A 25,935-nucleotide genomic window follows, 5' to 3' on the forward strand; every position below is an offset into this window, starting at 1 on the left:
TGAAAAACTAGCTACTACTGGCCAAGACTAATTAGAGAATCTATCGAAATTGAAAGCAATCAAAATAACTTTAACCGTTCGGATAGCTACCGCCTTAGTGCTGCGTGGAAGCGAATCATCAAATAATACATTGTTTAAATGCATGCCTACAAAGGGCAGCGTACTTCAATAGGGATTACCGTTGGTAGAGCTATTTTAATAAACACAATACACAGGAAGGACAAGTTCAAAGGGCTCGCATAATGCACATGCATCATGTACTTTGCCTCAGTAATCCCCTCCCATCATTGTGCAAGAGCGCAGCTGCGTGGTCACCACATCTACATAAGGAACGAAACAGTAAGACTTCTACACAAATCTGGCTGTCGCCTGATGAAGCTAGTTGTAATTACTGGCGAAACGTCGTACTCGGATTGTAAATGTTGTGGCTTGGCTCTCCAACACACCCGTTAGTGCTCTACTAGTGACGAATTGGCCACGTTCTGTTTACGTGACAACCCTTACTAGTTGGCTGTGTCGGGTGGTGGCGGGTTTTAACGACACATTTATTTATTTACGCGATCGAACCCAAAAACCTCTATTATGGATGTAAGTGATTTGTTTACATTTTCCTATACTTTGCACTCCTATCGTGTTTTTTTTGTATCGTTTGTTGTGACGTTCTGACCTGCCCCTGCTGGACATCTGTGAAGGAAAGAGCTTTATAGCTCATCGGATTCCTCCGCAATAAACAAACCTCATTTAACACCTTGCCCGCCTCACCAGGGAACACATCCGGGAACTCGGCGCCTGGTGGGGGGTGGGGGGGTGCGAGGGGAGGGTGCGGGGGTGGTGGGGGGGGCGGGGGTGGGTGCGAGGGGAGGGTGGTGGGGGGGGTGGGTGCGAGGGGAGGGTGGTGGGGGGGTGGGTGCGAGGGGAGGGTGCGGGGGTGGTGGAGGGGGGGCGGGGGGGTGGTGCGAGGGGAGGGGGTGGCGGGGGGGTGGGGTCGCTCGCGCGGCGCCCGCTCGACTTTCCCGCCAAAAGCGAGGCGCACAACATGGTGGCCACGGAACACGCGTGTCTCGGCGACGCCGGCACTGTCGCTTGACACATTAAAAGATTTACACCACCCCCCGCCGTAAAAAGAAAATTTGCATCGAAAACGCTAATAATATAATTAGGCAAAATGCATTTATGTTTTTAATAGGATTATAAAATTAAGACGTGAATGAAGTAAAATTTATTTAAATTGCAGTCGATGGCGAGTGAGTTGGATCAAACTGCATGAGAGAAAAAAACGCGTTCTGAAAAAATAGTGCGCGTATAAAGTTACAATATTTCAGTCGCGCACTTCACAGCCACCGCGATTTTTTTCTCGGTATTAAATCCAACACACCTTGCGCGGATTAAAAAAAAACCCTCAAGACTATTCATTTAACACTTTCGCAAATGAAGTTATTCGAATTAAACGAGAAGCATCAGTTGTAACCTTTGACTCCGCCCCCTCTCCCCATCCTACACGCGCCGGGTGGGGCGTGCGCACTTCCGCTCTGTATCCCTGCGCGCTTCCGGCGGCTTGCCAAGCGGTGCAGCGGCTCGGCCTCGTCCTCCTCTTCGTTGCCGCCGCCGCCGCCGCTGCCGCTCACCACCCCTCCTCCTTTTCGCTGCAGAAGTGACGACCTCCAATCTCCACTCGTCGTCTTCCGTAGTTTAACGAGCGGCTCGTGCTGCTGCTGCTGCTCCTCTCGGCTTCCTCTCTCGCTTGAGCCGAGGCTGAGCTCGCCCACACACCCCCCCGTCCCGTCGCCGGTCGCGCCTGCGTCTGTCCCCCCACCCCGACCCCCCTTCTCGCTGCTGCAGCATGGAGCTCATATCCATCCTGGAGAAGACCGTGTCTTCGGGTGGGTTGCTCGGCCGCGTCTTCACACGCTCGCACAAACGCGCGCGTGCCTTCCTTTAACGTGTATGCACACATACGCGTGTGCACGTTCAAAGACGGGCTGCGCTCGGAGATGAGATGCGTCTGCGCATAGAGACGCATTCATATTACACGCGCGCATTATGAGCAGCGACCACTGTTTCTGCCGAGTACATTGCTGGTGGTGATGATGCTGCTGAATATGGTGGTGGTGGTAAAAAATTATGGTTGTTGTGCTGGTGATGATGGAGGGGAAGACAGTTGTGATGTTGAATGATGCTATTGAATGAACATTGTTTGGACGATCGCGATGATGAGGGTAATGAAGATGATTGGAACGATATTCGTTATGGCTGCGTCGAATGATGTCGAGAATAGCGATGTTCGGTGATTGCAGTGACGATGATCATGTTGAGTCGCTAACGGCCCTGCGCCCCGCTTAGACCGGAATGAGCGGGAGACTGCCCAGAAGTTCCTGGAGCAAGCGGCTCTGGAGAATCTGGTGAGCGATGCTTTCTTTTGTCACTGTGCTCGTGGGGGGGCTCGCGAAAGGAGCTGGGGGAACTCCTTGGGCTGCGTCCCCTTGGGCTGCGGGCGAGGGCTTCCCCCGGAGTCTCCTAGGCCTAGGCCTCACGTTGCCGGCGGGCGGGACCAGGCCCCAACATGGCGACAGCGGCGGCAGCGTATAAGCCCCCCAGATTAAATCACGATTTAAACATAAACTTAAATACGCGGCCCCAAATATACGCGTGCCAATGTTCCCGCGGGGATCTTAACGTATCTGGCGTCCTGTTGAGTGCTGAAAGGAAGCGATTTCTTTTTAATTCATTTTTTTGGTCATGCAAGCGAGCGAAGTTGCCTTCTCAGACGCCCCACGAGGCGGAGCCGAGTTGCTTCGGTTTTTTTACGAGAAGGAATGGGATGAGCTGTATAGGGTTTCGTTTCTGGGACCACGGGCTAGAGATATTTGGCCGTGAACATTGCAGGAGTTTCATTTGGGAGGGGGGGTGTGTGGACGGAGGAAGCCGAATTTACGTTGGGGCCCCAAGTCCGTTCTCTTTCGCCGCCCAACGGCCACGTGTGGGCACGCGGAAGCCCCTGGCTGCAGGTGGTGGAGGGGTGATGCTTTCGGTGTGCTTTTGAACTAGTCAACAACAAGAATATTAATGAAAGAGTAGTTGAGGGTCGAGCACCAAATGAAAAGGTCCCTTTAAGATATTTGGATAGTTCCAATGAAAGACTTGCGCGATTTGGAGAAAACCCACTGCATATCTGGGTGGTGACATAGCCAATCGATAGCGGTTTCGTTTCTAGTTGCATTGGTTAAATATTTAAATCTAGAGGCCCCTGAATATTACTTCGGGTGTAATAACCATCAGTATGCGCCGTCTGCTGTACAATGGACGTTAACGATCTTATGACGTCATTCGGAAGAGTAGGCCCATGGTGTGTTGGGTTTTCCAAATTTTCCAAATTCTAAAATTATCAGCTAATTACTGTATTGATATTATACATAGTAATAATCGCCCTCTTTTGGCAGACTCTTGCCTCATTACTCATACAAATATGTAAGACCCTACAACCCTTGCCTCCAAAGTGCTGCGTTACAGGTGTCACCGTGCCATGCTATCTTCAGTCTGGCACACTGCTCCTCTAAAAACTATTCAGCCGTTAATTACAGTTTTTAGGTTCCATGAGGCGCAGTAATGTCCATGTTAATGGGTGTGACTTAACCATGTATGGGAAAGAGAGAACATGTAGGGTTTGGCTCCAGTCATAGTTACTGATTGGCTGCTGACCTGTTTTCAAAGCAGCATTACTACAATAGTCGCACCTTTCCATTGTCTGGAGGCCACATGGTACAAACCACGTGAGTGACCCAAACCAGTGAGCTGCATTTCAATAGTAAATCCCTATTTTATATTTTTTATCATTTTATTGTTTCCCTTCTACGTGACTTTACTGAAAGAACCAAGAATATGAATCCCTGCAGTCACGAAAGCTTTAAATAAAAAATATAGTAAATCCCTGTTTAGAGAAGGCACTGAAATTTATGAACGCACGCTCTGTGACATTGGAGAAGTGCAAATCTTTTTTGCTATTTCTCAGTCATCACGCTAGACAGCCTATCTGTCCTAATTATGTGCTTAAGTAACATTGCAGTCACGAAAACTTCAAATCTAGATTGCTAAAAACTTTAACCCAATGTATATTTGTTTAATTGTGCAAGGAATTAAACAATAGTGCGTTTTAAGTCGCATGTCTGAGTCTTAAGGTCGCTGAGCGGTTTATCGTATTTTATTTTCTTGCCTTTGACGTGCAGCCACTCGTAAAGCTTTGAGGTTAGCAACCCGTGTCATTGAAAAGCTTGAGATAAAATATCTGATTAGTTTCTTGCAATGTCACCCTTCAGGCCACCTTCCTGCGAGAGCTCTCAAAAGTACTCGCCAACCCAGGAAACAGCCAGGTGGCCCGAATGGCATCTGGCCTCCAGATTAAAAATGCCCTCACCTCTAAAGACGTGGAGGTGAAGACGCACTACCAGACCCGCTGGCTGGCCATCGATGTCCCAACGCGAATTGAGATCAAGGCATATGTAAGTTATTGTGACTGTTGTTGTCTTGGTTGCTTTTTCCATCGATTTTCCTCATGTTTTTTAAAAATGTTAAGTGTTTCTATTACACGTTTGTGTTTTTATTAACTTTTAATACATGTTCGTAATAGTATTGTATTAAGTACCCATAGGTACATTAAGAGGCCCTAGCAAACCTCTATATTAATATTTTAAAACAAGTGAATAATTGTTTCAATTGATAACACCATGTTCTTTGCCTCATTATTTTTTATGGTGTAACCTTAGCCATGTTTTGAGGCATATTGTGGCACTGCCTGTGTTAATGCAGGTTATACAGAGCTTGGGAACAGAAGCATATCGTCCAAGCTCAGCGGCGCAGTGCATTGACGGAATCGCGTGCGCCGAGATCCCCGTGAACCAGTGGCCGGGGCTCATCCCTCAGCTCACTGCTAACGTGACCGCACCAAACAGCACGGAGCAAATGAGGGAGGCCACACTCGAGGCCATCGGTTATATCTGCCAAGATATTGTGAGCATGTCACCTTAAATCATAACATGTTTTCATTAAAATTGCTTTTCGATCACTGACCAAAACCTTGTCTGTACTTGTATAAAAGATGTTACGTATCATCATTCGCCATAATCTGCTGCTGGATGAAAGCCTTCCCAAGCTGGCGACATATCCCATGGGCTTGCGATTTCAGCCAATTTCAACATTGCACGTTCACAGTGGGTGACCTCTTGGGCATGTTCCCTCATCTGGCTGCCACTTCATCGTTTGACCACCGACCAATCTGCTCGCGTCCAACCCCAGCATATGGTTTCCTCTTTCTGCATCTCAGTGTAATTCTGAGTGTGTATTTTTGAGCTTCTGTTCTGTTTTTCTTGTCATTGTCCATGTTGGTTGGTTTCAGTGCCAATTGCACCTCTGCAATGGGGTTGTCAGATGCAGTTCTCACCCATTTGCCCAACTTGTTATTTTATTGAAATTCCATGCCATTTGACTCGGTGGTCAATTATGCAATCTTGTACATAACGAATAGCATTGTAGTATACGTTTATATATATTTTATTTAACATTGTCTCAGACATAAGTTGGAAAAATATCAGCAACCAGGTGACATTTTGCAGCTAAAGCCACAATAACAGTGGCTTTATTCATCATGCCAAAATTATTACAGTTTTAGTTATGGAAGTGAAACTTGCTGTTGTATGGATGCAATTATTTGTCGATGATTAATCATCATGCACCATGCTGATGACCACTTAAGTGAAATGACCAAAACAGTGCTGAGACTAAACCGTGTCTTTAAAACTATTTAAGAGAGCTTGCAGGTTTTTCTTTCTCTTGCATTACATTATAAAAAAAAAATAATGTGGGTCTATTTACACTTCCTAATCAAACTCTGTCTTGAGATCACGAGTCTTGTGCGGGTGGTTGTTTGAACGTTTGCAATAATGCACGCCCATGTCTTGTTGCAAATGGGCCATTGTGTGCTCAGGAGCCCGAACACCTGCAGGACAAATCAAACGAGATCCTGACGGCGATCATCCAGGGGATGCGCAAAGAGGAGCCAAGCAACAGTGTGAAGCTAGCAGCCACCACTGCGCTGCTCAATTCGCTCGAGTTCTCAAAGGCCAACTTTGACAAGGAGGTGCTTCTGCATCCACACCTGTTTCACTGATCCCCTCTGATGATAACTCACAGAATTATAACCCTAGGAGACGAGATCGTTTAAAACACCTCGTAATGTGTCTGATATGTGCGTTCTTTTCATGTGGCAATTGTTGCGGTGATCGGCTGAAATTGTGCATTTTGTACATTTTCCTTTTCGTAGAAATAATTTTGTGTCCAACTTTGTAATTACCTAGCCTCAAAATCTGCGTTAAATGTTTTTATGAATCGCAATCGTTGAGCATTAAGAGATCTTGGTTGCATCCTAAAATAATGCATTAATCTGAATGGCTTTCCACATTAATTTAATAAAACATATATGGGATGTGTTTCGTATAGTCATTCCAACTCTACTCTAAAAATATACACCTTAATCGCTTTTCACAAAAAAAAATAATTACCGACATAAATGTTAAAACCAATGAATAATAACCTTTCCAGGGAACTCACAAGATCTGCATGTTGGAATGACTGGAAAGTTGATGTGTGGAGGCTTTACTTATACACTGTCAGGATACAGTGACGCTGCAGCGGCTTGGTGATGCAGCTTCCCGAGTGCTGCTTGTTTGATCTCATGGCACGTGCCATTGTGAGATTTCGTTCACGTGGAAATTCGATTTCGCAAATAGAAAAGCGGCCATAATTTGTCAGTTGCATTCATGTAACAAAAATTAAATCGAGGGATACTTGTTAAAGTTATTTGTTCATGAATGTCGGTGTGAGCGTTTGTTGGACTGTTGGTATGTATATTTTTAAAAATAATTAAATACGAAATATATTTTGTAACTTTGATCTTCATTGTATTTGTAAGAAGTGTAATGCAACATGTTATTTTTCATACTCCCCATCCTAACCCAATAGTCTGAAAGGCACTTCATTATGCAAGTCGTGTGTGAGGCCACCCAATGCCCCGATACAAGAGTAAGTAGTGACACTTCAAACAAATCATGTTTTTTACAAACACGTTCAGTGCGTGCAATGTTATTCTGGAGCTTTGTTGGTGACGTTATGCATATCGTTTTAGGTGCGAGTGGCAGCCCTTCAGAACCTGGTGAAGATTATGTCACTCTACTACCAGTACATGGAGACCTACATGGGTGCAGCTCTCTTTGCTGTGAGTACCCCTATAGTTTTACACCGTAGCTTTCGACGTGACCTGAAGCGTTCAGTGGCCACGTGACGATGCAAGCATGACTCCCCTGGCCGTCAAAAATAAGCACAGATTCACTTGTGGCTTGTTGAAATATTTCAATAACATGTTTGAAACGCGAGTTAATTGCAGTGGGGCTGTCGTCACGCTGTCGAGTGTTGTCGTTCGGGCTGCCAATTAATTTTTGCATTGTCCCCAGATAACAGTGGAGGCAATGAAGAGTGACAATGATGAGGTGGCGCTCCAGGGAATTGAGTTTTGGTCCAACGTTTGTGACGAGGAGATGGACCTTGCCATTGAGGCATCAGAGGTACAGTGCAACAGCTTTTTCATGATTTTGGTCACATTCATAATTACAGACACGTTTGTGACAACTACACTTTAAATAATTTTGTAGCGTCCCATATCACGTTTTTTCCATGATTGAAAGAACACCATTAGCCTTGTCTTCTGTAGTGGCTGTTTGAATACAATTATATTGTATCAATGTGTAGAAGTCTCAATTTACAATGGAACATTTTACAGAATGCCTCACTGGTTAATGATGAAATATCATGCACCACGCTGACAAGTGTGAATGAGATATTAAACAAAATTGCTGAAATCAGTGGCATTTTGTAACTTGAGAATAAAATATAATTAACATTTTCATCGCTGTTTTTTTTTATTTTGGCGCAAAATATAAAGATTAATTTAAGTGGGTATGAAATCAATACCTTGTATGCCACCCTATGGCAATTGCATTTCTTGTATTCTTATTGAAAAATGTTTTTGCTCAAGTATACATCGTAAACTTAACTATGTAAATATAATGAAGCCAACGCATGTGTTTCAACCGAAGTTAAATATTTGCATTATATCTCTGGAAATATATTTGCTTTGTTGCTCTTCTGCTCAAAGCTGTAAAAAAATAGGTCAAGACTTGCAAGTGTCCTCACCACCTTGCGAGATTGTGTGAACAGGTGATGGTAGCCAGAGCAGGCTAACTTAATCTGTGTGCGTGTCCTCACGTGGGTTCCAGGCAGCAGAACAGGGCCGTCCACCAGAGCACACGAGCAAGTTCTATGCCAAGGGGGCCCTTCCGTATCTTGTCCCTATCCTCACAGTCACACTCACCAAACAGGTACTTTTCACAGGAATATTTCTCCACAATTATGGCTGTCGCCTGATGAGGTTGGTTATAATTACCGGCCAAACTTTTGTACTCGAATTGTAAATGTTTACTCTCCAACACACCGGTGTGCTGAACTAGTAACTATTTGGCATGTTTTGTTTATGTAACAAACCTTACTAATTGGCTGTGTCGAGTGGTGGCGGGTTTAACGACAGATTTATATTTGTACAATATAACCCAAAAAACTTCTTAAGTACTTTGTACATGGCACACGGAGTGACCCAAAATCTTTGCAGACACTCTTTGGTGTTTTCAATGTCACAAACTTAAGAAGGCCACAGAATAAGCATGCAAGCATGCTTTGTCTGGTGTCGTTCGCCTGGATGTTACTTAATCACTCCCCAGCGCGGTGCTACCCCCCCCACGTATGGCCTCCAACCGCGTGTATGTACACTGTTTGCCAGCTGCGTGCATGACCCCACTGGTCTCATTCAGGCACGGTGCACGTCTACGGACAGCGCAGGGTGCATGGGTATCACTTGCATCTTGGACAGTGATGGCAACAGCTGGAATCTACTGCACGAGAGAGTGTGTTTGGCAGTCGCCCTGGCACTTGTGCTGTCCCGCTGAACAGTGCCGCGGGCGTGCGTTGGCATTCTTGGTGTGTTTTTACACACGCGTTAGCGTGAAGCCCGTGAGGGCAAAGCGCATCTGCAGCCTGCATCAGCACCTGCGAAACCGATTGCTCTTGGGAGTGCTGTGTTAACAAACAGACTTTAAAATTGTAGCCAATTAAAAAGAAATTAAAGAGCACTAAACAAATTGCTGTTAATTGGTATATTAACAGGTCTTTAAAGTTAAGTCAAGTTGTACATAAATGTGGCATTGCGTGTGCAAGATGCACATACCAGTAAATGGGCTTGTAACTGTCAGTATTTTGCTCACTATGTGGAATGAATTGTGCTTACTTTGGATTTTACTCGTGCAAATATTACATTAAGGTTTTTGAACTGAACAAAACTGTACAAAATGAGATTTAATACGAATAAGATGGTGAAAAAAATACATTCATTTATTAATCTAACCCTGTCATCGAATAATAATTGATCGAATCGCTGCGAGGAGGAGTGAATTGTTGAATGCCAAATCGATAAACAAAAACTGGAATTTTTTTCAGGATGAAATGGACGATGACGATGACTGGAACCCATGCAAGGCAGCAGGCGTGTGCCTCATGCTGCTTGCCACGTGCTGCGAGGACGACATTGTTCCACACGTGCTCACCTTCATCAAGGACAACATCAAGAACCCTGACTGGCGCTACCGTGACGCTGCTGTTATGGCCTTTGGCTCCATCCTTGAGGGGCCCGACCCAAACCAGCTCAAGCCTCTTGTTGTACAGGTACCTTATTTTTTTAAATGTGTGCTGTATAATTCATATGAAAGTCTATTTTGACCAAGGGTTAACTTTACTTTTTTGCCCGCTAAGTTGACTACTTATTTAGGTAATTAGGTCGATTAAGTTTGATCAACTTAGTGCTGTATAAAATGTGGCAATATTAACATCTGGCTTACCAGGCTCATTTCAAACTATAATCTTAGCTCTTTCGGTAAAGTCACATTGAAGTGAAACAATAAAATAATAAAATATATATAAAACTATATATTATTTTATTGTTTCCCTTCAACGTGACTTTACCGAAAGAGCTAAGAATATGAATTACTGCAGTCACGAAAGCTTTAAATCAAAATTCATTTCAAACTCTCAATTTTTTTATGAAGTTTATTTGAAACAGAGTTCCTACTGTTGGTGTATATGATGACACTGCTATGTGCCATGTGGTGCGTGCACAGGCGATGCTGACGCTCATCGACCTGATGAAGGACCCGAGCGTGGTTGTACGTGACACGACAGCATGGACCGTGGGCCGCATCTGCGAGGTCCTGCCAGATGCGGCCATCAATGAGATGTATCTGGAGATGCTGCTGGAGTGTCTCATCCAGGGACTGAGTGCAGAGCCTCGCGTCGCCACAAACGTTTGTTGGGTGAGTCACGTGAGCACGAGAGCAGCCGTGATGTGGCTGCGGCGACGGGCGATCTGCATGGGCGATTTGGAGAGCTGGACTTGGCCCACTGTTCCATACCCGAACTATCAATGTAATGTACCCAGTGCCAATTGCCACTGAGTTCGCAAGTCAACGGAAATGCTTGATTAATGTGGAAAGCTCAAATGAAGGCTGAAGTTGCCCATCCCACGCTTTATGGAACCACTTTTGCATGATAAAGTAACATGGCCGATATAAAAAGTGCACATTTTGGTAGATGGTTTTCATTAATTAGCAAACTTGTGTGAAACATACAATTTTTTATCAAGCCACCCATCCTTTACACGCCTGTATCTGCAATGTTGCTGACAAGAGGCTTCACCTCCAAACACCATGGGTGTTATGAGCTTCCCTGTGGATGGGTTTATGATGTGCAGATGTGCACACACTAGCATGTTGGTGGTCTGAGCACATGCTTGACACTGGTTTTGTAGTTTATCAAAATCCTGTTAATGAACCTTCAAAGCGGATGATTTTAAAGCACCAATCAATGTTGAACTTCACGCTTAACTTATTGCTGCAACATTAAGGTCTTTGATTTAATTTTTTTTTGGTCGTGCTTGTTGCCAACATGTCCATTTTGTTTCAAAAGGTGTATATAAAAAAAATATCCGACTGCTGTCCCTGGTTTTTAGTGATTTTTGATTTAGTCGCCAAGTTTATATTACATGTTATAAGCGTGGGTGGAGGAAGGAGAACTGTCTTCTGAATTCGCAACTTATCAAGGTATTGCCGATACAAGTGGTCTCAATCCCAGCACAAGTAGTGGAAAGTCTGACGGAGAACTAGGGGCTTGCTCAACTGTCCCGAAGTGAGATAAAAAAAAACACATTTATCGTGATGTCTTCTCTTTTAGGCATTCTCAAGTCTTGCAGAAGCTGCCTATGAGGCAGCCGAGATCCTCGAAGACCAGGATGAGCCAGCAACCTACTGCCTCTCGTCCAGCTTTGAGGGCATTGTTCAGAAGCTGCTTGAAACTACTGACAGGTACACTTGCCCGTTCCACTTATACAATAACGATTCAGATGTAATTGAATGCTTAGGCCTGTAAGTTTAATGCACCGACTGGATCATCTACCGCATGGTGTCTGTAAATAATGATGTCCTCCACAAACGAGCAATACGGTTACACTTGTTCAAAAGAAAGTATTAAGTTTGCTGCAAATCACAGCTGTCATTTGAGCTGGGCAATAGGTACAGTTGTGATGTAAGCAACGGTGCTCAACAGTGCTGCTGGTTTATAGTCAGCTTTGTCCCTCTGGCTGTGCGATGAATCAGCTGCAAAAATCTAACACCAGCCTTTAATACCCCTGTTGCGTGTTTACTTGTCTGGCAAACGATGGCGTTGTGTTTCATAAAATATAGATTTAAAGCTGCTTTTTTCAGCCAAAGTGGCCACGATGAACTCCTAATATTGGTAATTTTGGTTGTGTATATTTACATGCAGATATTTGTTGGAAACTATCTTGTACAGAATAAGATTCTGCCTTTCCATGACTGCATAATGTGGCTGCTTTTGCAGAACCTTGGGTTGGTGAACAGTGCACCAAAATGCTACTGTACTTTCAAAAAAGAACATCAATGTGTAACTCTGGGACTTTCACCTTAATTCTCATACGTTTGAATACCTTATATTGTGCAATAGCTGGTCAGTGATGAAAGAACATGCACCACGCTGATACATGTATGATTGATTCAACGTTTTTCTGAGACCAGTGAAATTATGCTTTTTTACAAATAATTTTCATTTACGAACATCGTTTCCTGAATGTACCTCTGGAAGGACCTTAAACACTTGTGAATTTCTCAATTAAAATAAATGTAAATATTTGTTAACGTTTAATCTGTTTGTGCACCTTACACCCGAATTTTACATGCTGCCGAAAGGTGAAAAGCACTTATCGAAACAATTCTTTCAGTTATGCATTATCTTACAGCCTAGGTTGATAATAAAAACCCCAGTAATAGGTTATTTTCGTTAGATTATCTGTGCTTGTCTTGCTCGTAGTATAGACCTACTGAAGCCTAATTTTACAACAAGCCGCAACTACACGGGTGTTGGGAATGTGGTTGGGTTTGTGTCATGGCATGCCATTGTAAATTGTTCATAATCTCAAATGGCTTTTCATTATTTGAAACATCTAGGCGTTTGTGCTAAGTACTCTTTTATTATGATGATTTGGAGTTGTTTAAGAGCACTTTTTCAATGCTAGCATAAGATGGTACTTGTTTTTATGACAGTGACTGCTTTCTAGATGGGGTTCATGGAACGAATTTTCTACCATTGCTGCTCGATATAGCAAATTATTCAATACATTTTAAAAGCAAATGTGTAACAATAACGTTATGAGATTTAAATAGCACGATATAATGCTGTATTCATAGGCTGGTGTGAATTTTGTTCATCCATATTACACCACAGTGATGGTTAGGAGTGTTGAATTTTAACTTTGAACATGAACATCATCTTATTCTTAGTTCTTTCGGTAAAGTCACGTTGAAGTGACTTTACCGAAAGAACTAAGAATATGAATTACTGCAGTCACGAAAGCTTTAAATCAAAAAATGAACATCATCCTTTCTAGTTCAAATTGTCCTTGAATTAGAACACGAGTAGTAAATTACAAGTGGCCCCGTTGTGTTTCTGTGGCAACCCCAGGCCCGATGGGCATCAAAACAATCTGCGGAGTGCGGCATATGAGGCCCTGATGGAGATTGTGAAGAACAGTGCCAAGGACTGCTACCCGGCCGTACAAAAAACCACCGTCGTAATCATGGAGCGGCTGCAGCAGGTCCTGCAGATGGAGGTATGTGCTGCGGTGAATCTGAAAAAAGAAAAATTGCGAGACACTAGTTGGCACGTCTATTCCTTTTTAAAATGTACACATGGCACCTACCATGCCTGTAATTATTTAATTGTATGTATAATACATACATTGAATCATGCATGGAAAAGTAAATTATTTTTGTTTTGTAAGATTAAAAACTTCATTATTTTCCCTTCATTTTATTTTTCAAATGAATGAGGCTTTCCAACTGAATGTGACAGGCAGTACAAGGTGAAACAAAAATCTAGTTAAAAAAATTACATGCTACAGACAAAACATTACAAATTGGACACAACAGACAAATATCCTTCTGCTTTGGTATCCTTAGGCTGGATTCACACAGGATAGCTTTGACAGATAATGAAGAGCAAGTGACAATAACCTCATTTAAGTGATGTAATGCTTGTCAAGTTAACATGTTGCATTATCTGCAAGGTGTTGGATCGGTGTGTGAAGTTGAAGCCGGTTGGGGTGGGGATATGCGGGCTCGTCTTAAGTGCTCTACATTTTCATCCAGCCTCCGTTGAAGAAACTGTGAAAGCGGAATCCAATGAGAATTGAATAAAAGGGAGTGCATATCCATAGCTGTATGTCTATAGTGAAGTTTATTTCAAGGAAACAAGTAACACAAACAATTATTTGCATAGTATTTGTGTAAAATTGTGAGTTTATGGGATGTTTGTTAGGGTGGAGGGCGGTGGGTGTAAAATGTTGGATGCCTGGGCCTAGTCATTTCATAAGTAATTTCATTTCTGAGAGCTGTTGATGTGTCATTTAAATGGTGTGTTTCCATTTTCAATCGAAAAGGAAAACTGTTTTGTTGCATGTCTGTAAAAGCTTGTGCTTCAGACTGGGTGTAGGCTATACATAGTGTGATTGTTCAGTGGTGGTGTGGAAACGTTTATATAACATGAGGCACATACTGTTGTCTCCAGATTATTATATTGCAGTGGTGACCAATTTTCAAGCAGCCTTTGAATGTCCATATATTGCATATCACTGCTTAATCCTGAGTACCAACCCTCCCCATCCTGCTGAGCCAGCAACACATTTATCAGGCTGAGAAATGAGAAGGAAGGGGATCAATCCTCCCTGATAGCAAGCAAAGATAAGCCTCATTATTATTTCACCACAACTCCCTATTTGCGATGCACAGGCCATTTCTCCCTGCTGCAACAATGGGCAATCGCTCTTTAATATCTCGGTAGTCATTGTATTGTCCTAATGGTGAACTTGTGTTTCAGTTTACTCATGAGCCCATCCATTCCCCCTTGGGGTGCTGGCTCGTTTTGCCAATGAGTGATGTGCAGGGACTTATTGGTGCACAGCTTGTAATGGAACTTTGATTGCAGGTGCAAAAAAATGAGCACACTATTGTCACACGTAAGATGCTTGCTCCAGTCTCAACCTTCTAGTTGCTCCACTGAAAATCTTTAGGCTCATTTAATTTTAATTTTCTGATGTAATTTCATGCTTAAAACAGCACCGCACACTTATCTGGGATGTGTATCCTCCAGTCATATTCCCCAACTTGCATTGCATCGGTGACTCGCTTTGAGGATTGCAAATGGTCATGGGTAGAAATTAGTTTTTTGGTTGCACAGTTGAATGTCGCTTTTTATACACAACCATCTTCATGTAAATTGTCAGTGTGGATTTTGAGAGTTGGTTACTTTTAAATCAGCACGCAATGAAATGACACTTAATGAGCAGTGGATTTTCATGATTTGTGTTGCTGCATTAAGTAAAATGTTGCTTGCTATAAAAAGGAAGCCGATTCCTTGTACCAATGCATTTCATTCAAAGATGTTCCCCAGGTATTGAATGAGTTTTTAGTTGGAGCTGAGCGTTATAAGTACTGTATAATTAGCATAATAGGGCATCTGCAATTGATGCAGATAGGGCATCAATTGCAGATGCCCTATTAGGTTAATTGTTTGTGCTTTTATTTGTTTTATTAATGTATTCAAAAGGTACGGCTAGTATGTCCTGGATAAGGTTAATTGGATAAGGTTAATTTTTGCCGAGTGAGTTGTTTGCATACACTGTCAAAGGTCATTGCAGGGCTGTGATTTCATCACGATCTTTTTCACCTGATTTGGCTTTGCAATACATGTTTGTGAATCTTTGCTGACAAATACATTCAGTGAATCATTGCATTATTCACTTGCTAATGCATCCATATTTTGCATGTTTATTGGAAAATAAATTATTTTTTGGTCAAATTTAATTCTTGCGATTTGTAGCTTACAGAAATTCATGTATATGTAAGGGATTTTGTATGTAGTTAATTCGATCTGGAGATTGAATTTTTCTGACATGTAATCCCTAATTCATTTTCGAATTATCAGATTTTGACATTGATTCTTTAGTGTGCTACAAATAATTGAGGTAATGTTTGTCGGTTAACGTTTGCACGCAAGTTGTAAGAAATAAAAAACAATCTAATCTATTTTCATTATGGTAAATGATAAATAATTGTTTTTAAAAAAATTAGTTCCTTTAAAAAGTTGCGAAGGTTTTTCTCAGTAATTTACATGCACTCCCTTGCAAGTTAGCCTTTTAATTGTCACATCACCCTGGCATCAAACCTGCCACTTTACAAAATGTCAACAATGCGTGTGATGTTAGTATTTGCGGATATACAACTAATCACACCCAAATACAGGTCTGAATTTAAAGCGAATAGCTCTGGCACCCACGTGAATCTCTGAAAGTGCTTTCAAGTAGACCATCGTTGTCCATAAATTTCAGCACTGTACTGAAATGTTTTTACGCCACGCTGCACACAAACATAAAAGCTCCTCTGAAAACATTGCACGATTTCTGCTTATGGAGAAGGAAGCTAATGGATATCGATGCATCCTAGTGCAGCCATCCAAATGTGCAGTAAAATACTGGTTTTTCCCTTACACCAACCAGGGAAATATGTTTGTGTTTTTCAAATTTTCACCTTTGCTTTCGCAGTCTCATATCCAGAGCACGTCCGACCGACTCCAGTACAACGACCTGCAGTCACATCTCTGCGCCACACTGCAGGTGAGCTTTTAACATTATATGATCTTTTTAAATGTGTGCCACAAATGGTAGCTTCTCTGTCAATTGCAATTACCCACGCAGTTCACCCTTTGGGAAAGGCAATGCTGTGTTTGTTTCAATGGGTTTATTTTAACGTCTGGTTGTATAAAGAATACAACAACAAGATATATGAACATAAAACTTATAGATTCTATCCTTGCAATGACCATTTTCTCAAACATTGATACCTGTTATTAACCATATTGCTCCAAACGAGCAACATGGTTACACTTGTTAGGTAAACAGTTGAAAGTTTGCAGCAAATCACAGCTGTCATTCGAGCTGCGCAATAGGTACAGTTGTTACGTGTGCAACAGTGCTCAACAGTGCTGCCGTTTATAGTCAGCTTTTACTGGTAGGAACGAAGTTGTAAGCTGAGTGTACCAGCCTGCAATAGATTAATGTGTCCGTCCGTCCCCTTTCAATACTTTTAACGAAGTGAAATCTCATGCTGTTGGGTGTAAAATCAGCAATAGACAGCGCAGAGACTTGTCCTACCAGCCCACCCTGCAGGAACCTGTTTTTCCCTCTGGCCATGCAATGAATCGGATAGCCGCAAGGATCTAATGCCAGTCTTTAATACCCCCGGTTGCTTTTACACGTGTTTTGGCAAACGATGATTTTGGCTCTCCAACACACCGGTTAGTGCTGTACTAGTGACGAATTGGCATGTTCTGTTTACGTGACAACCCTTACTAGTTGGCTGTCTCGGGTGGTGGTGGGTTTTAACGACACATTCATATATTTACTCGGCTGCTTTTGTAGAACTTTTGTTTGATGAACGGTGCTCCAAAATGCTAATGTACTTTCAAACATTAACATATCATTGATGCGTAAGTCTGGGAGCTTTAATCTTGTCACACGTTTTAAACTCTTATATTGTACAGAAACTGGTCAGTGATGAAAAAACATGCACCACGCTGATACATATGATTGATTCAACGTTTTTCTGAGACCAGTGAAAATGTGCTTTTTAACATTACAAATATAATTTGAATTTAGGATTAATTTTACTCCAAGCTACTCGTGTAATTGTAACCACTTTCATTGTGTAGTTGCATCATTCATTTTAAGTAGAAATGTTGTGCCAAAATATGGTAGTTTCTGTTTATCATGATTACCTACCCAGGGACCCCCGTTTTGCAAAAGAGGCCATTCTGTTTTGTATGTTTCAATGAACAACAAGATACAACAAATGTATAGATTACCTCCTTACCATGAATCCAACGTACATCATAACTTTTAATAATCAATTAGGCTGAATGGATCAAAGTGGTTGTATGTAATTACCTATATCTGCTAGGATGAGTGGTAAATCATAGTTTTGTTCAGCCTATGAAGGGAAAACAGAGGCCTCTTCACACTTCTTACCATGGCTTATTATTTTTTGGTTACAGCTGCACCCTACATCTTACATTCTCTGAGGCAGTCTTTGACAGGCCTCTTGACATAACGATGTATGTGATGTTCTGGCTTGTCGCTTTCGTTCCGTGCTTTTGGTTTTCGCACATTGCGTTATCCTCGGGTGTTGGAGGGGGCGTCCTCACGGATGGGTGTGTTTGTCTTTGGGTAGAATGTGTTGCGCAAGGTGCAGCCGGCCGACGCGGTGCAGATTTCAGACGTAGTGATGGCTTCGCTGCTGCGCATGTTTGAGAGCACGGCCGGCTCGGGGGGAGTGCAGGAGGATGCGCTCATGGCCGTGGGCACGCTTGTGGAGGGTACGCCACAAAGCGTGCACAACACACGGGCACCTTCAGAATCTTCTACCCCACCTCTGACCAAATTACCCACAATGCGGCCCTCTATTGTTGGATCTTGCAAGCTAAATAGGGGTTGAGCCTATATAGCGTACGGATGGACAACCACTGTGCGTAGAACAGGTTATTATTGCTATGTGGTACGAAGCTGAGGGCAGTACGGGAAAATATTGCACTGTAGTACGCTCCCGGTTATGTTTCCTACCATTGTAACCCACACTGATGAGCATGGTGAAATATTGTCAGATTACACTGACTACCCATGTCGGGTAGGGAGGCTCTCATCCAGCAGTCGATTGATAAAAAGGCTCATGTGTAACTATACTACCCTACGTTTGTCCCTGCATAGTATGGTCATACATTGCTGAACAATATTCGACAGACGTTCCAAGCCAGTGACTTCAGACGAAAATACTGCCTTGTGTCAAATTACATTTTGTTTACTCATCTGTGGAACAGTAATATTGTTTTAAAAGTTAAAATTCTAAGTTTTACAAAATTCGTGGAATATTTATATCACTCGATATCAAGTGGAGTTGAGCTTGTCATTTTGATTGTGAAATGTCTTTCCTGTCAGTACTGGGTCCCGAGTTCCTCAAATACATGGATGCGTTCAAGCAGTACATGGCGGTCGGTCTGAGGAATCATGCGGAGTACCAGGTATTATATTTTTACGTTCCTCTTTCGATTGTTGGGGTGGGGGGGGGTTGGCTTATCTTTGGATTATTAGTTTATTGTGCTTCATAACCCATTTATATGTGAGAATCGTCATTTCACTTCGACTGACACTAACGTTGGGATAATGATGACATTGTCATCCCCACATGAAGAAATATGGTTACACTTGTTAGCTGAAAAAGTAAAAGCTTTGCAGCAATTGCCACTTGTCATTTGAACTGTGCAATAGCTACAGTTGTAACGCAACCAATGGTGTTCAACGGTGCTTACCTTCAGCATTGTATGTGTGGCTTTTCGATGTAATTACAGCCGCAAAAATCAAACGCCTGCCTGTTCTACCACCTGTTTTGCTTGTGTTTGTTACATAAAATATATACAGCTGCTTTGTTCAGCCAAAGTGGTTATGATGAATCTGTAGTATTAATACTTTTTTAATGTATACACAAATATATTTACTAAATGATAATTTCATGCCACTGCGACACGATGCGGCGCTGTTCCTACGACAACTTGGAGAACTTGCGCCAAAATTCACAAAATACGTTTTAATGCCTTATATAGCACAATAGCTGGTCAGTGATGAAAAAACATGCACCACGCTGAAACATATATGATTGATTCAACCTTTTTCTGAGACCAGTAAAAATGTGCATTTTTACATTATAGTTTAATTTTTTAATTATATCGTGTTCTCAAAAGTTACTTGTGAAGTATGCGAAGGCAGTGCCATCATGTAATGCGATGATGAATTTGAAGTTAAAGTAAAGTTTTGCAACAAGCAAGGGGGAAAACACCACGGAAGAGATGGATAGAGAGGTGGGCAGGCCTCGGAGGTGGTGGTTCCAAGTAGTGAACCATGACATGAAAGACTGTGGCATTGACATGGAGGTTGCCCAGGACATGAATGAGGGGGGAAAGAGGACTAATGAAGGCAGCCGTCTTCACCACACGAGTGGAGAAAATACCAGCAATATGATTTATAAGAAAATGCCAGAATTATAAGATGTTTTATAATATTGGTAAGGGCTTTATATATTGGCGCCAGATAAACTACATAGATATTTATATGCCTGTTTTAAAAACCATTGGGAATGGTGTTCTCGGAATTTCGGAAGGACTGATGTCTGCTCTCTTGCCCACAGGTATGTGTGGCCACCGTGGGGCTCGTCGGCGACCTGTGCCGTGCGCTACAGATGAAGATTCTGCCTTTCTGCGACGACATAATGCAGCTGTTACTGCAGAACCTCGGGGTGCGTTGCCAGTATGCACCAAAATATACTACAGGGCTTTAAAAAAAAAAAAAATAACAACACGTCTGTCATGTTAAACTTTGGAAACTTGTGCATTAATTGTCATAATGCTTTTTAATGATTTTTACTGAACAATAGCTGGTCAGGGATGAAAGAACATGCACCACGCTGATACGTGTATGATTGACTCAACATATTTCTGAGACCAGTAAAAATGTTCTTATTTTAAGTCGTCAATATTATATTTGTAAAAACTGTTCCGTGCAAACTATTTTCATGTTTAGTTGCAGCAAGTGCCTGTTGTGTGGTACGCTGGAATATTAAGTCAAAGTTGCGATTTGAGGCACACTAGCCCTCTGTGTTGTGACCCCTTATTGCTAGCTCATTGTAGTATAAAGTGATGAAAACCATTTGCGTGTGTGTCTTTGTCGGCCTGGCCAGGATGAGAATGTACACCGATCAGTGAAGCCCCAGATCCTCTCGGTGTTTGGAGACATTGCACTGGCCATCGGCGGGGAGTTCAAGAAGTACCTGGGTGTAGTTCTCGACACTCTGCAGCAGGCCTCTCAGGCTCAGGTGGACAAGGTACTGCTTCACCATGTTACATTTCTTTGTACATGCGGCTGATTTAGTAACCAGTGCCCTGCATTCTCAGCTTTGGGGAATAATGTATGGACTCCTTTGTCTGCGACATTTTCCGATCATGGTACCAGCACGTTTTGAAATGGTTCTATACTGTTCCCTTGGTCATAGTTTAGTGCCAATAAGTCTGCATTTTGTGGCTGTGGTGTGCGCTTTACAGACTGATTATGACATGGTTGACTATCTTAACGAGCTGAGGGAAGGTTGCTTGGAGGCATACACGGGCATCATTCAGGGACTGAAGGGAGACCAGGAAAATGTGCACCGTAAGTAAGCCACTGCCTTGCAACCCGTAACTCCTCGTCAAACGGAGTCATTGCATGTGCTCACTGCACCTCGGCGTGTTGCTTGAGCTGGTCAGTGATGAAATATCATGCACCACGCTGACAAGCGCATGATTGACTAAACAATATTATTCTGAGACCAGCAACAAGTAAAGTGTGTTTTGTTTAATTTGAATGTTGTGTTCATTGTTAACAATTTATTTACTTGTTATGTTACGTGAAAGGGGTCTGTACTTTGGAGATGTTTGATATCTTGGGCTATAGTATAGGGGGTGTAAGTGTGACGATTGCAGGGTAATGACAATTTAGATTAAACTGTTTAGTGGCATTTCCACATCATTGACCGTGGCTGATCAGAGATAAGGACTTTTCTACAAGTGTTGCCAAGAATAAAAATACAGTGCATCTTGCATTGTCAAAAAAGGATATATATATTTCAGCAAATCTTACTCTTTCAGCAGTTAAGATTTAGCCATTCAATGTCGTCTTTAATTTGCTTCTGCAGCGGACGTAATGCTTGTTCAACCCCGAGTTGAGTTCATCCTTTCATTCATCGACCACATCTCTCAGGACGACGACCGCTCCGACTCCGTCGTAGCCTGCTGTGCCGGACTAATTGGGTACAATCACACCACATCCAGACACTCGTACTATATTAGAAAAAGTTTTTCTGGCTGGACTCATGGTTGGCACGTACGATGTAATGACGTCACCATGCACATCTGCGGAACGTCGCCTGTGTCCCACAGTGGTAAGCCAGGTTCTTGCTTGCTGACGTGTTACGCCCCTCTCCCCCACCCACCCTTCACTCTGGCCAGCGATGTAGCCCGCGCAAATACGATAGCGGAGAGAGATAGAGAAGAGGCAGAGTGGAACGGAGAGGAAACAAGCGAATGAAACGGGGGTGAAACGGAGAGGAAAGAGAGCAAAGTAGAAAGAGGAAAGTGACGACAAGCAGTGTGTGAGAATTAGGGAGGAGCAAGAGAGATTGAGATGGGAAAGGGAGAGGTGGGAATAAGGATAGCGAGGGTGAGTGGTGAGAAAGAAACGGAGAGAGATAGGGGTGAGGAAAGTGGTTGAGATACAGTGAAGCGAGGAGAGGCATTTAGAGGGAGAGAGGGATAGAAGAAAGGGGGGGGGGGGACACCAGGAATAGAGAAACATAAACAGAGACAAAGCGAGAAATATAGATACATCGGGATATACAGTACAGAGAGAAGGCAAGAGAAAGGTGGCGAGAGACGGCTCTATAAGACACCCAAGTTTTCCTGGCTGACTGGAAGGGATGGATGGACGGACAGCCATTTCCCAAGTTTTGTAAAAATAAAACTGGCAACCTGTGTGGTCGAATCGTATGACAGCTTGTGCCATCACAGATGGCTTTTGCGCCAGAGATCAAGTGATTCAAAATAATTATTAGTGCACATGTCGTAATTATTCTGCTTTTTTTTACAGGAGAATTACACTTTTAAGACATTTTTTGTTAAATGAATGCGTAGCAGGAAAATATTTCTGGTCCTGTTTTAAATGTGCACGAATGCAATGCTTTCTGTGTTGCGGCACCTTCACACGATCTCTGCAGAGACCTTTGCGCGGCATTTGGCAAGGAGATCCTGAAGCTGGTGGAAGCACGGCCCATGATCGCCGAGCTGCTCACAGAGGGACGGCGCTCCAAGACCAACAAGACCAAGACCCTCGCCACATGGGCCACCAAGGAGCTTCGCAAACTCAAAAACCAGATCTGGTAACGTCTCACCGCACCCTCGGGTGGCCAGATCACTTGAGAATTGACCCCCTCGTAACACTCGCCGTTTGCTTTGGAATTATGTAATAGCAACTGAACAAATGAAACTATCCGGCTAATATAAAAAGTGCAGTTATGCATGAGCACGGTTTAAGCAATTTATGATACAATTTATGCACGTTTCGCTTGCATGTGCGGCTATTTGTCGGGATTATAACCCTGTTGAGGATGGTGTGGATTTGTTTTGAGCCCTTGTGTGTCTTTTACATTGAGAAAGGGTCCTTGTGGGGGGGGGGTGAATTTTGTTACATAATTGTCTTCCAAGAAACCTAACCATACACATGATTCATCAGTCCCAAACAACGGTGAGGAAAAAGCTGTCCAAGTAATTACATCATGTGTCCTAACCAGTGAAACGGTTAGCATATTGTGTGATTGAAGTTGCCTACATTCAGTGCTTGACGGTGCTGTGCTATACAGTACTTGCCTCGCTGGTGATACGTTTACCTTCTGTGCCGACTGTTGTGAGGCATTGTCACAATACCTTGTGGAACAGTTGGATATTCTGTTGAGCTGCTAGCTTTATACTTGTAATTAGATTTTGCAAAGAATTATGTGCATATAATACACAGGAAAAGTAAACAAGTCTAAGGAAATATATATTTTTTTTCATTATAAAGTTACAAAAAAATATTAACTCGGCAATAGCACGAGAATTAGCAGACATGTTTACTGTGTAGTAAACTAGACATTGAAGAAAAAGCACATTGGTAACAAACTCTTAAAATGACATTCATATAATCGTAATCAAAAGAGACTGTGAATTTTACTCTGTTGGCAGCTACCATCCACATCCTCCTAATAAAGACACGCTAAATTAGGTATGTGTAAGTATGAATAATAGCAGCAGCCAGGGAAAGCAGTAGCTCCCAATTTAATTATAATTTACCGGCAAGCCAAATGTCCAATAGAGTAACATCATTTTTCAGTGGGTATAAAATATTTTTCTCGGTTCACTTGTGTTGTGGCCTGTTGGGTGCTGCTTTAAGTTATGGTGTCCTGCTGACTTAGCCCTCTTCTTCTCAATGTGTTTCTGCCAATTTTGTGTTTCTGTCTTTGGTTCATGTGTTGAGCTCATGCTGTGATAGGAGGGGGAAGATGTTGAGTGATATATATTTTTGTAAGCAGTATGAAGGTGTTTTGAATCCTTGTGCATGTGGTCCTCTTGAATACTTTACAGGGTTGGTGATGGTGTCTTACAGCATAAAACTTTTCACTGTATCTCTATATAAATCAAACAGAAGGTATTCAATATATAATGTCCTTGTGAAAGCATGATTGTCAAGTTGGAAAAACAATTTCATGAAACGTGGTATGGTTTGGAATATGGAGCATGTGGTATCTGGCCATCAAAAAAGAAAAGTTAAAAAAATTATTTCCTTAAATCGCATTTCTCCCAACTGGTTGTTTTAGCACAAGCACTAGCTTTAATTAGTATTTTGCATTTTTTTATAGGTTGGGGGGACGTACAAATGTGGGGGAAAAACACATGGCGTTGCCACAACTCTGGGATAGAAAACATTCAAACGACCTGTTAATTCACTAATTTGTGCCGTGTATATACATTTAGAAAAAGTGGTTTGTGCTTTTTGTGGACATGCATTCTCATTCAGACTTTAAAATGTCCTTAGCAATAAGCATCAAGGAAAATATCTTCAACCTAAAATAGCTTATTTAAATGCAAAGTTGAATGTGCCATGTTTCTTTTTTGATGGCATGGGGTTTGTTGAACTCCTCTTTCTGGGATAAACTCCGGTGTGGTTTCTTAACACTTTTATGTCTGTGATGATGCTGATATGACTAACATTATTCCTTTGTTCTTGTCCTGCAGATGGGTACACAACTAGAACCTGCAAACCCCTGAGTCACAATATAAAAAAAATATTATAGCAGGAAGAACAGCCGTGTGGTCGAGTGCAGGTATGAGTGAGTGAGTGTGAGAGAGACCGAGCAAGAGAGAGCGAGACAGAAAAGAGAGCGAGAGAGAGCACCGAAAAGCACCGCTAGATTCCGCAGGGGACGATTTTACGCGTCCCAGAGCGTCTCACCCTGCCGAGCTGAGGCAGAGATGGCAGCAGAACGCTGGATCCCAGCACCTGCCCGATAGATGGGGGTAATTTAAAAAGCAAAGCAACAACCACGAATGAAAATATACAGAAAAAAAACAACACAAAGAGATTCTTACCCCGACAAGACATGAACAAAAGAAGTTGTCTGCAGCAGCATACAAGATAAAGCAGCAAAGGACCGTGCCCCTTTGGAGCTGTATGAGTGTGTGTGATTGAGATATTCCTGTTCCTTGCATTACAATTTCTTCTTGCGCCTGTGAAGATAAACTGGAGTTACACAGATCCTCATCAGCGAATGTTTGTGTTGCTCAGCTAATCGGAAAAAGGAAAAAAAAACTAAAAATGGAAAAAAGTGAAAGTTTCAAAAAAAAACTTGCAGTCTAAACTGCACATAGGTAAACATTTAGATACTAAACCACGTAAAGCGCTTTTTTCCCCTTTATTTTTTCTGCAAGTGCTTTTTTTATTATTTTTTGACATTTTCCCATCTCCTTTATTTGTAAGCCCAGCCATATCTCCTTCCCCTTGCACCCCACCCCTCCTATCTTTCTCTTTTGAGTGTCCCTCTGGAATCCTCAACCCTGTGTGGAGTGCTCAACTGTGCTTCTGGAAATGCAAAGTCTTAACATAGCTGTTGAAAAACTGCAGAATCTGAGCCAAAATAAAGGTCCGAAACGCAACACTGGTTGGATTTTGGTCGGCCAGAAATATAAATTTAATAATCTACATGTTTGTAAATGACATCTGATTAGTCATGTTGGCTCACTTTCTGCCAAATGAATGTGAATAAAAGGTCTCTGTCCTGGACCAAAATAGACTTTTCAACTTGTGCTTCCAGTATTTTCTGTGTTTGAAAACTTTGGATGAAAATTTTGAATTATTTAAAATTGGCTTGTATTATTTGGCTGTAATTTTGTACAAAGCACTTTAGATATGTTTTATACTCTGCAAGTTGACCTTTATTAAGGTCCATGGAGATGATTATGTAGGTAGTACTATTTGCAATTGGCCAAATCTTTGCTACGCGC

At 42.3% G+C, this 25,935-nt stretch overlaps 1 protein-coding gene across 2 annotated transcripts; it reads left to right on the plus strand.

Annotated features, from left to right (window-relative positions):
- Positions 1-1,598: 1,598 nt before the first annotated feature.
- Positions 1,599-25,265, plus strand: KPNB1 (karyopherin subunit beta 1). 2 transcript variants are annotated; one of them, XM_032944687.2, is made up of 23 exons: positions 1,599-1,880; positions 2,341-2,399; positions 4,311-4,493; positions 4,801-5,001; positions 5,975-6,127; positions 7,009-7,068; positions 7,172-7,261; positions 7,497-7,607; positions 8,319-8,420; positions 9,589-9,813; positions 10,266-10,457; positions 11,374-11,504; positions 13,177-13,324; positions 16,313-16,384; positions 17,997-18,141; positions 18,758-18,840; positions 20,001-20,108; positions 20,550-20,693; positions 20,911-21,016; positions 21,540-21,654; positions 22,617-22,778; positions 23,620-23,659; positions 24,670-24,796. In XM_032944687.2, exons 1-22 carry the CDS (start codon positions 1,841-1,843, stop codon positions 23,657-23,659), a joined length of 2,670 nt encoding a protein of 889 aa, XP_032800578.1. In that variant the 5' UTR covers positions 1,599-1,840; the 3' UTR covers positions 24,670-24,796. The 2 variants fall into 2 exon arrangements, with proteins under 2 accessions (XP_032800578.1, XP_032800586.1); XM_032944695.2 differs by lacking the exon at positions 23,620-23,659 and having other exon boundaries at positions 24,670-25,265.
- The last annotated feature ends 670 nt before the right edge of the window (positions 25,266-25,935 follow it).

The sequence above is a fragment of the Petromyzon marinus genome, chromosome 4, assembly GCF_048934315.1.
Source record: "Petromyzon marinus isolate PM22_M1 ecotype Great Lakes invasive population chromosome 4, UKy_Petmar_22M1.pri1.0, whole genome shotgun sequence".
Classification (NCBI taxonomy): domain Eukaryota; kingdom Metazoa; phylum Chordata; class Hyperoartia; order Petromyzontiformes; family Petromyzontidae; genus Petromyzon; species Petromyzon marinus.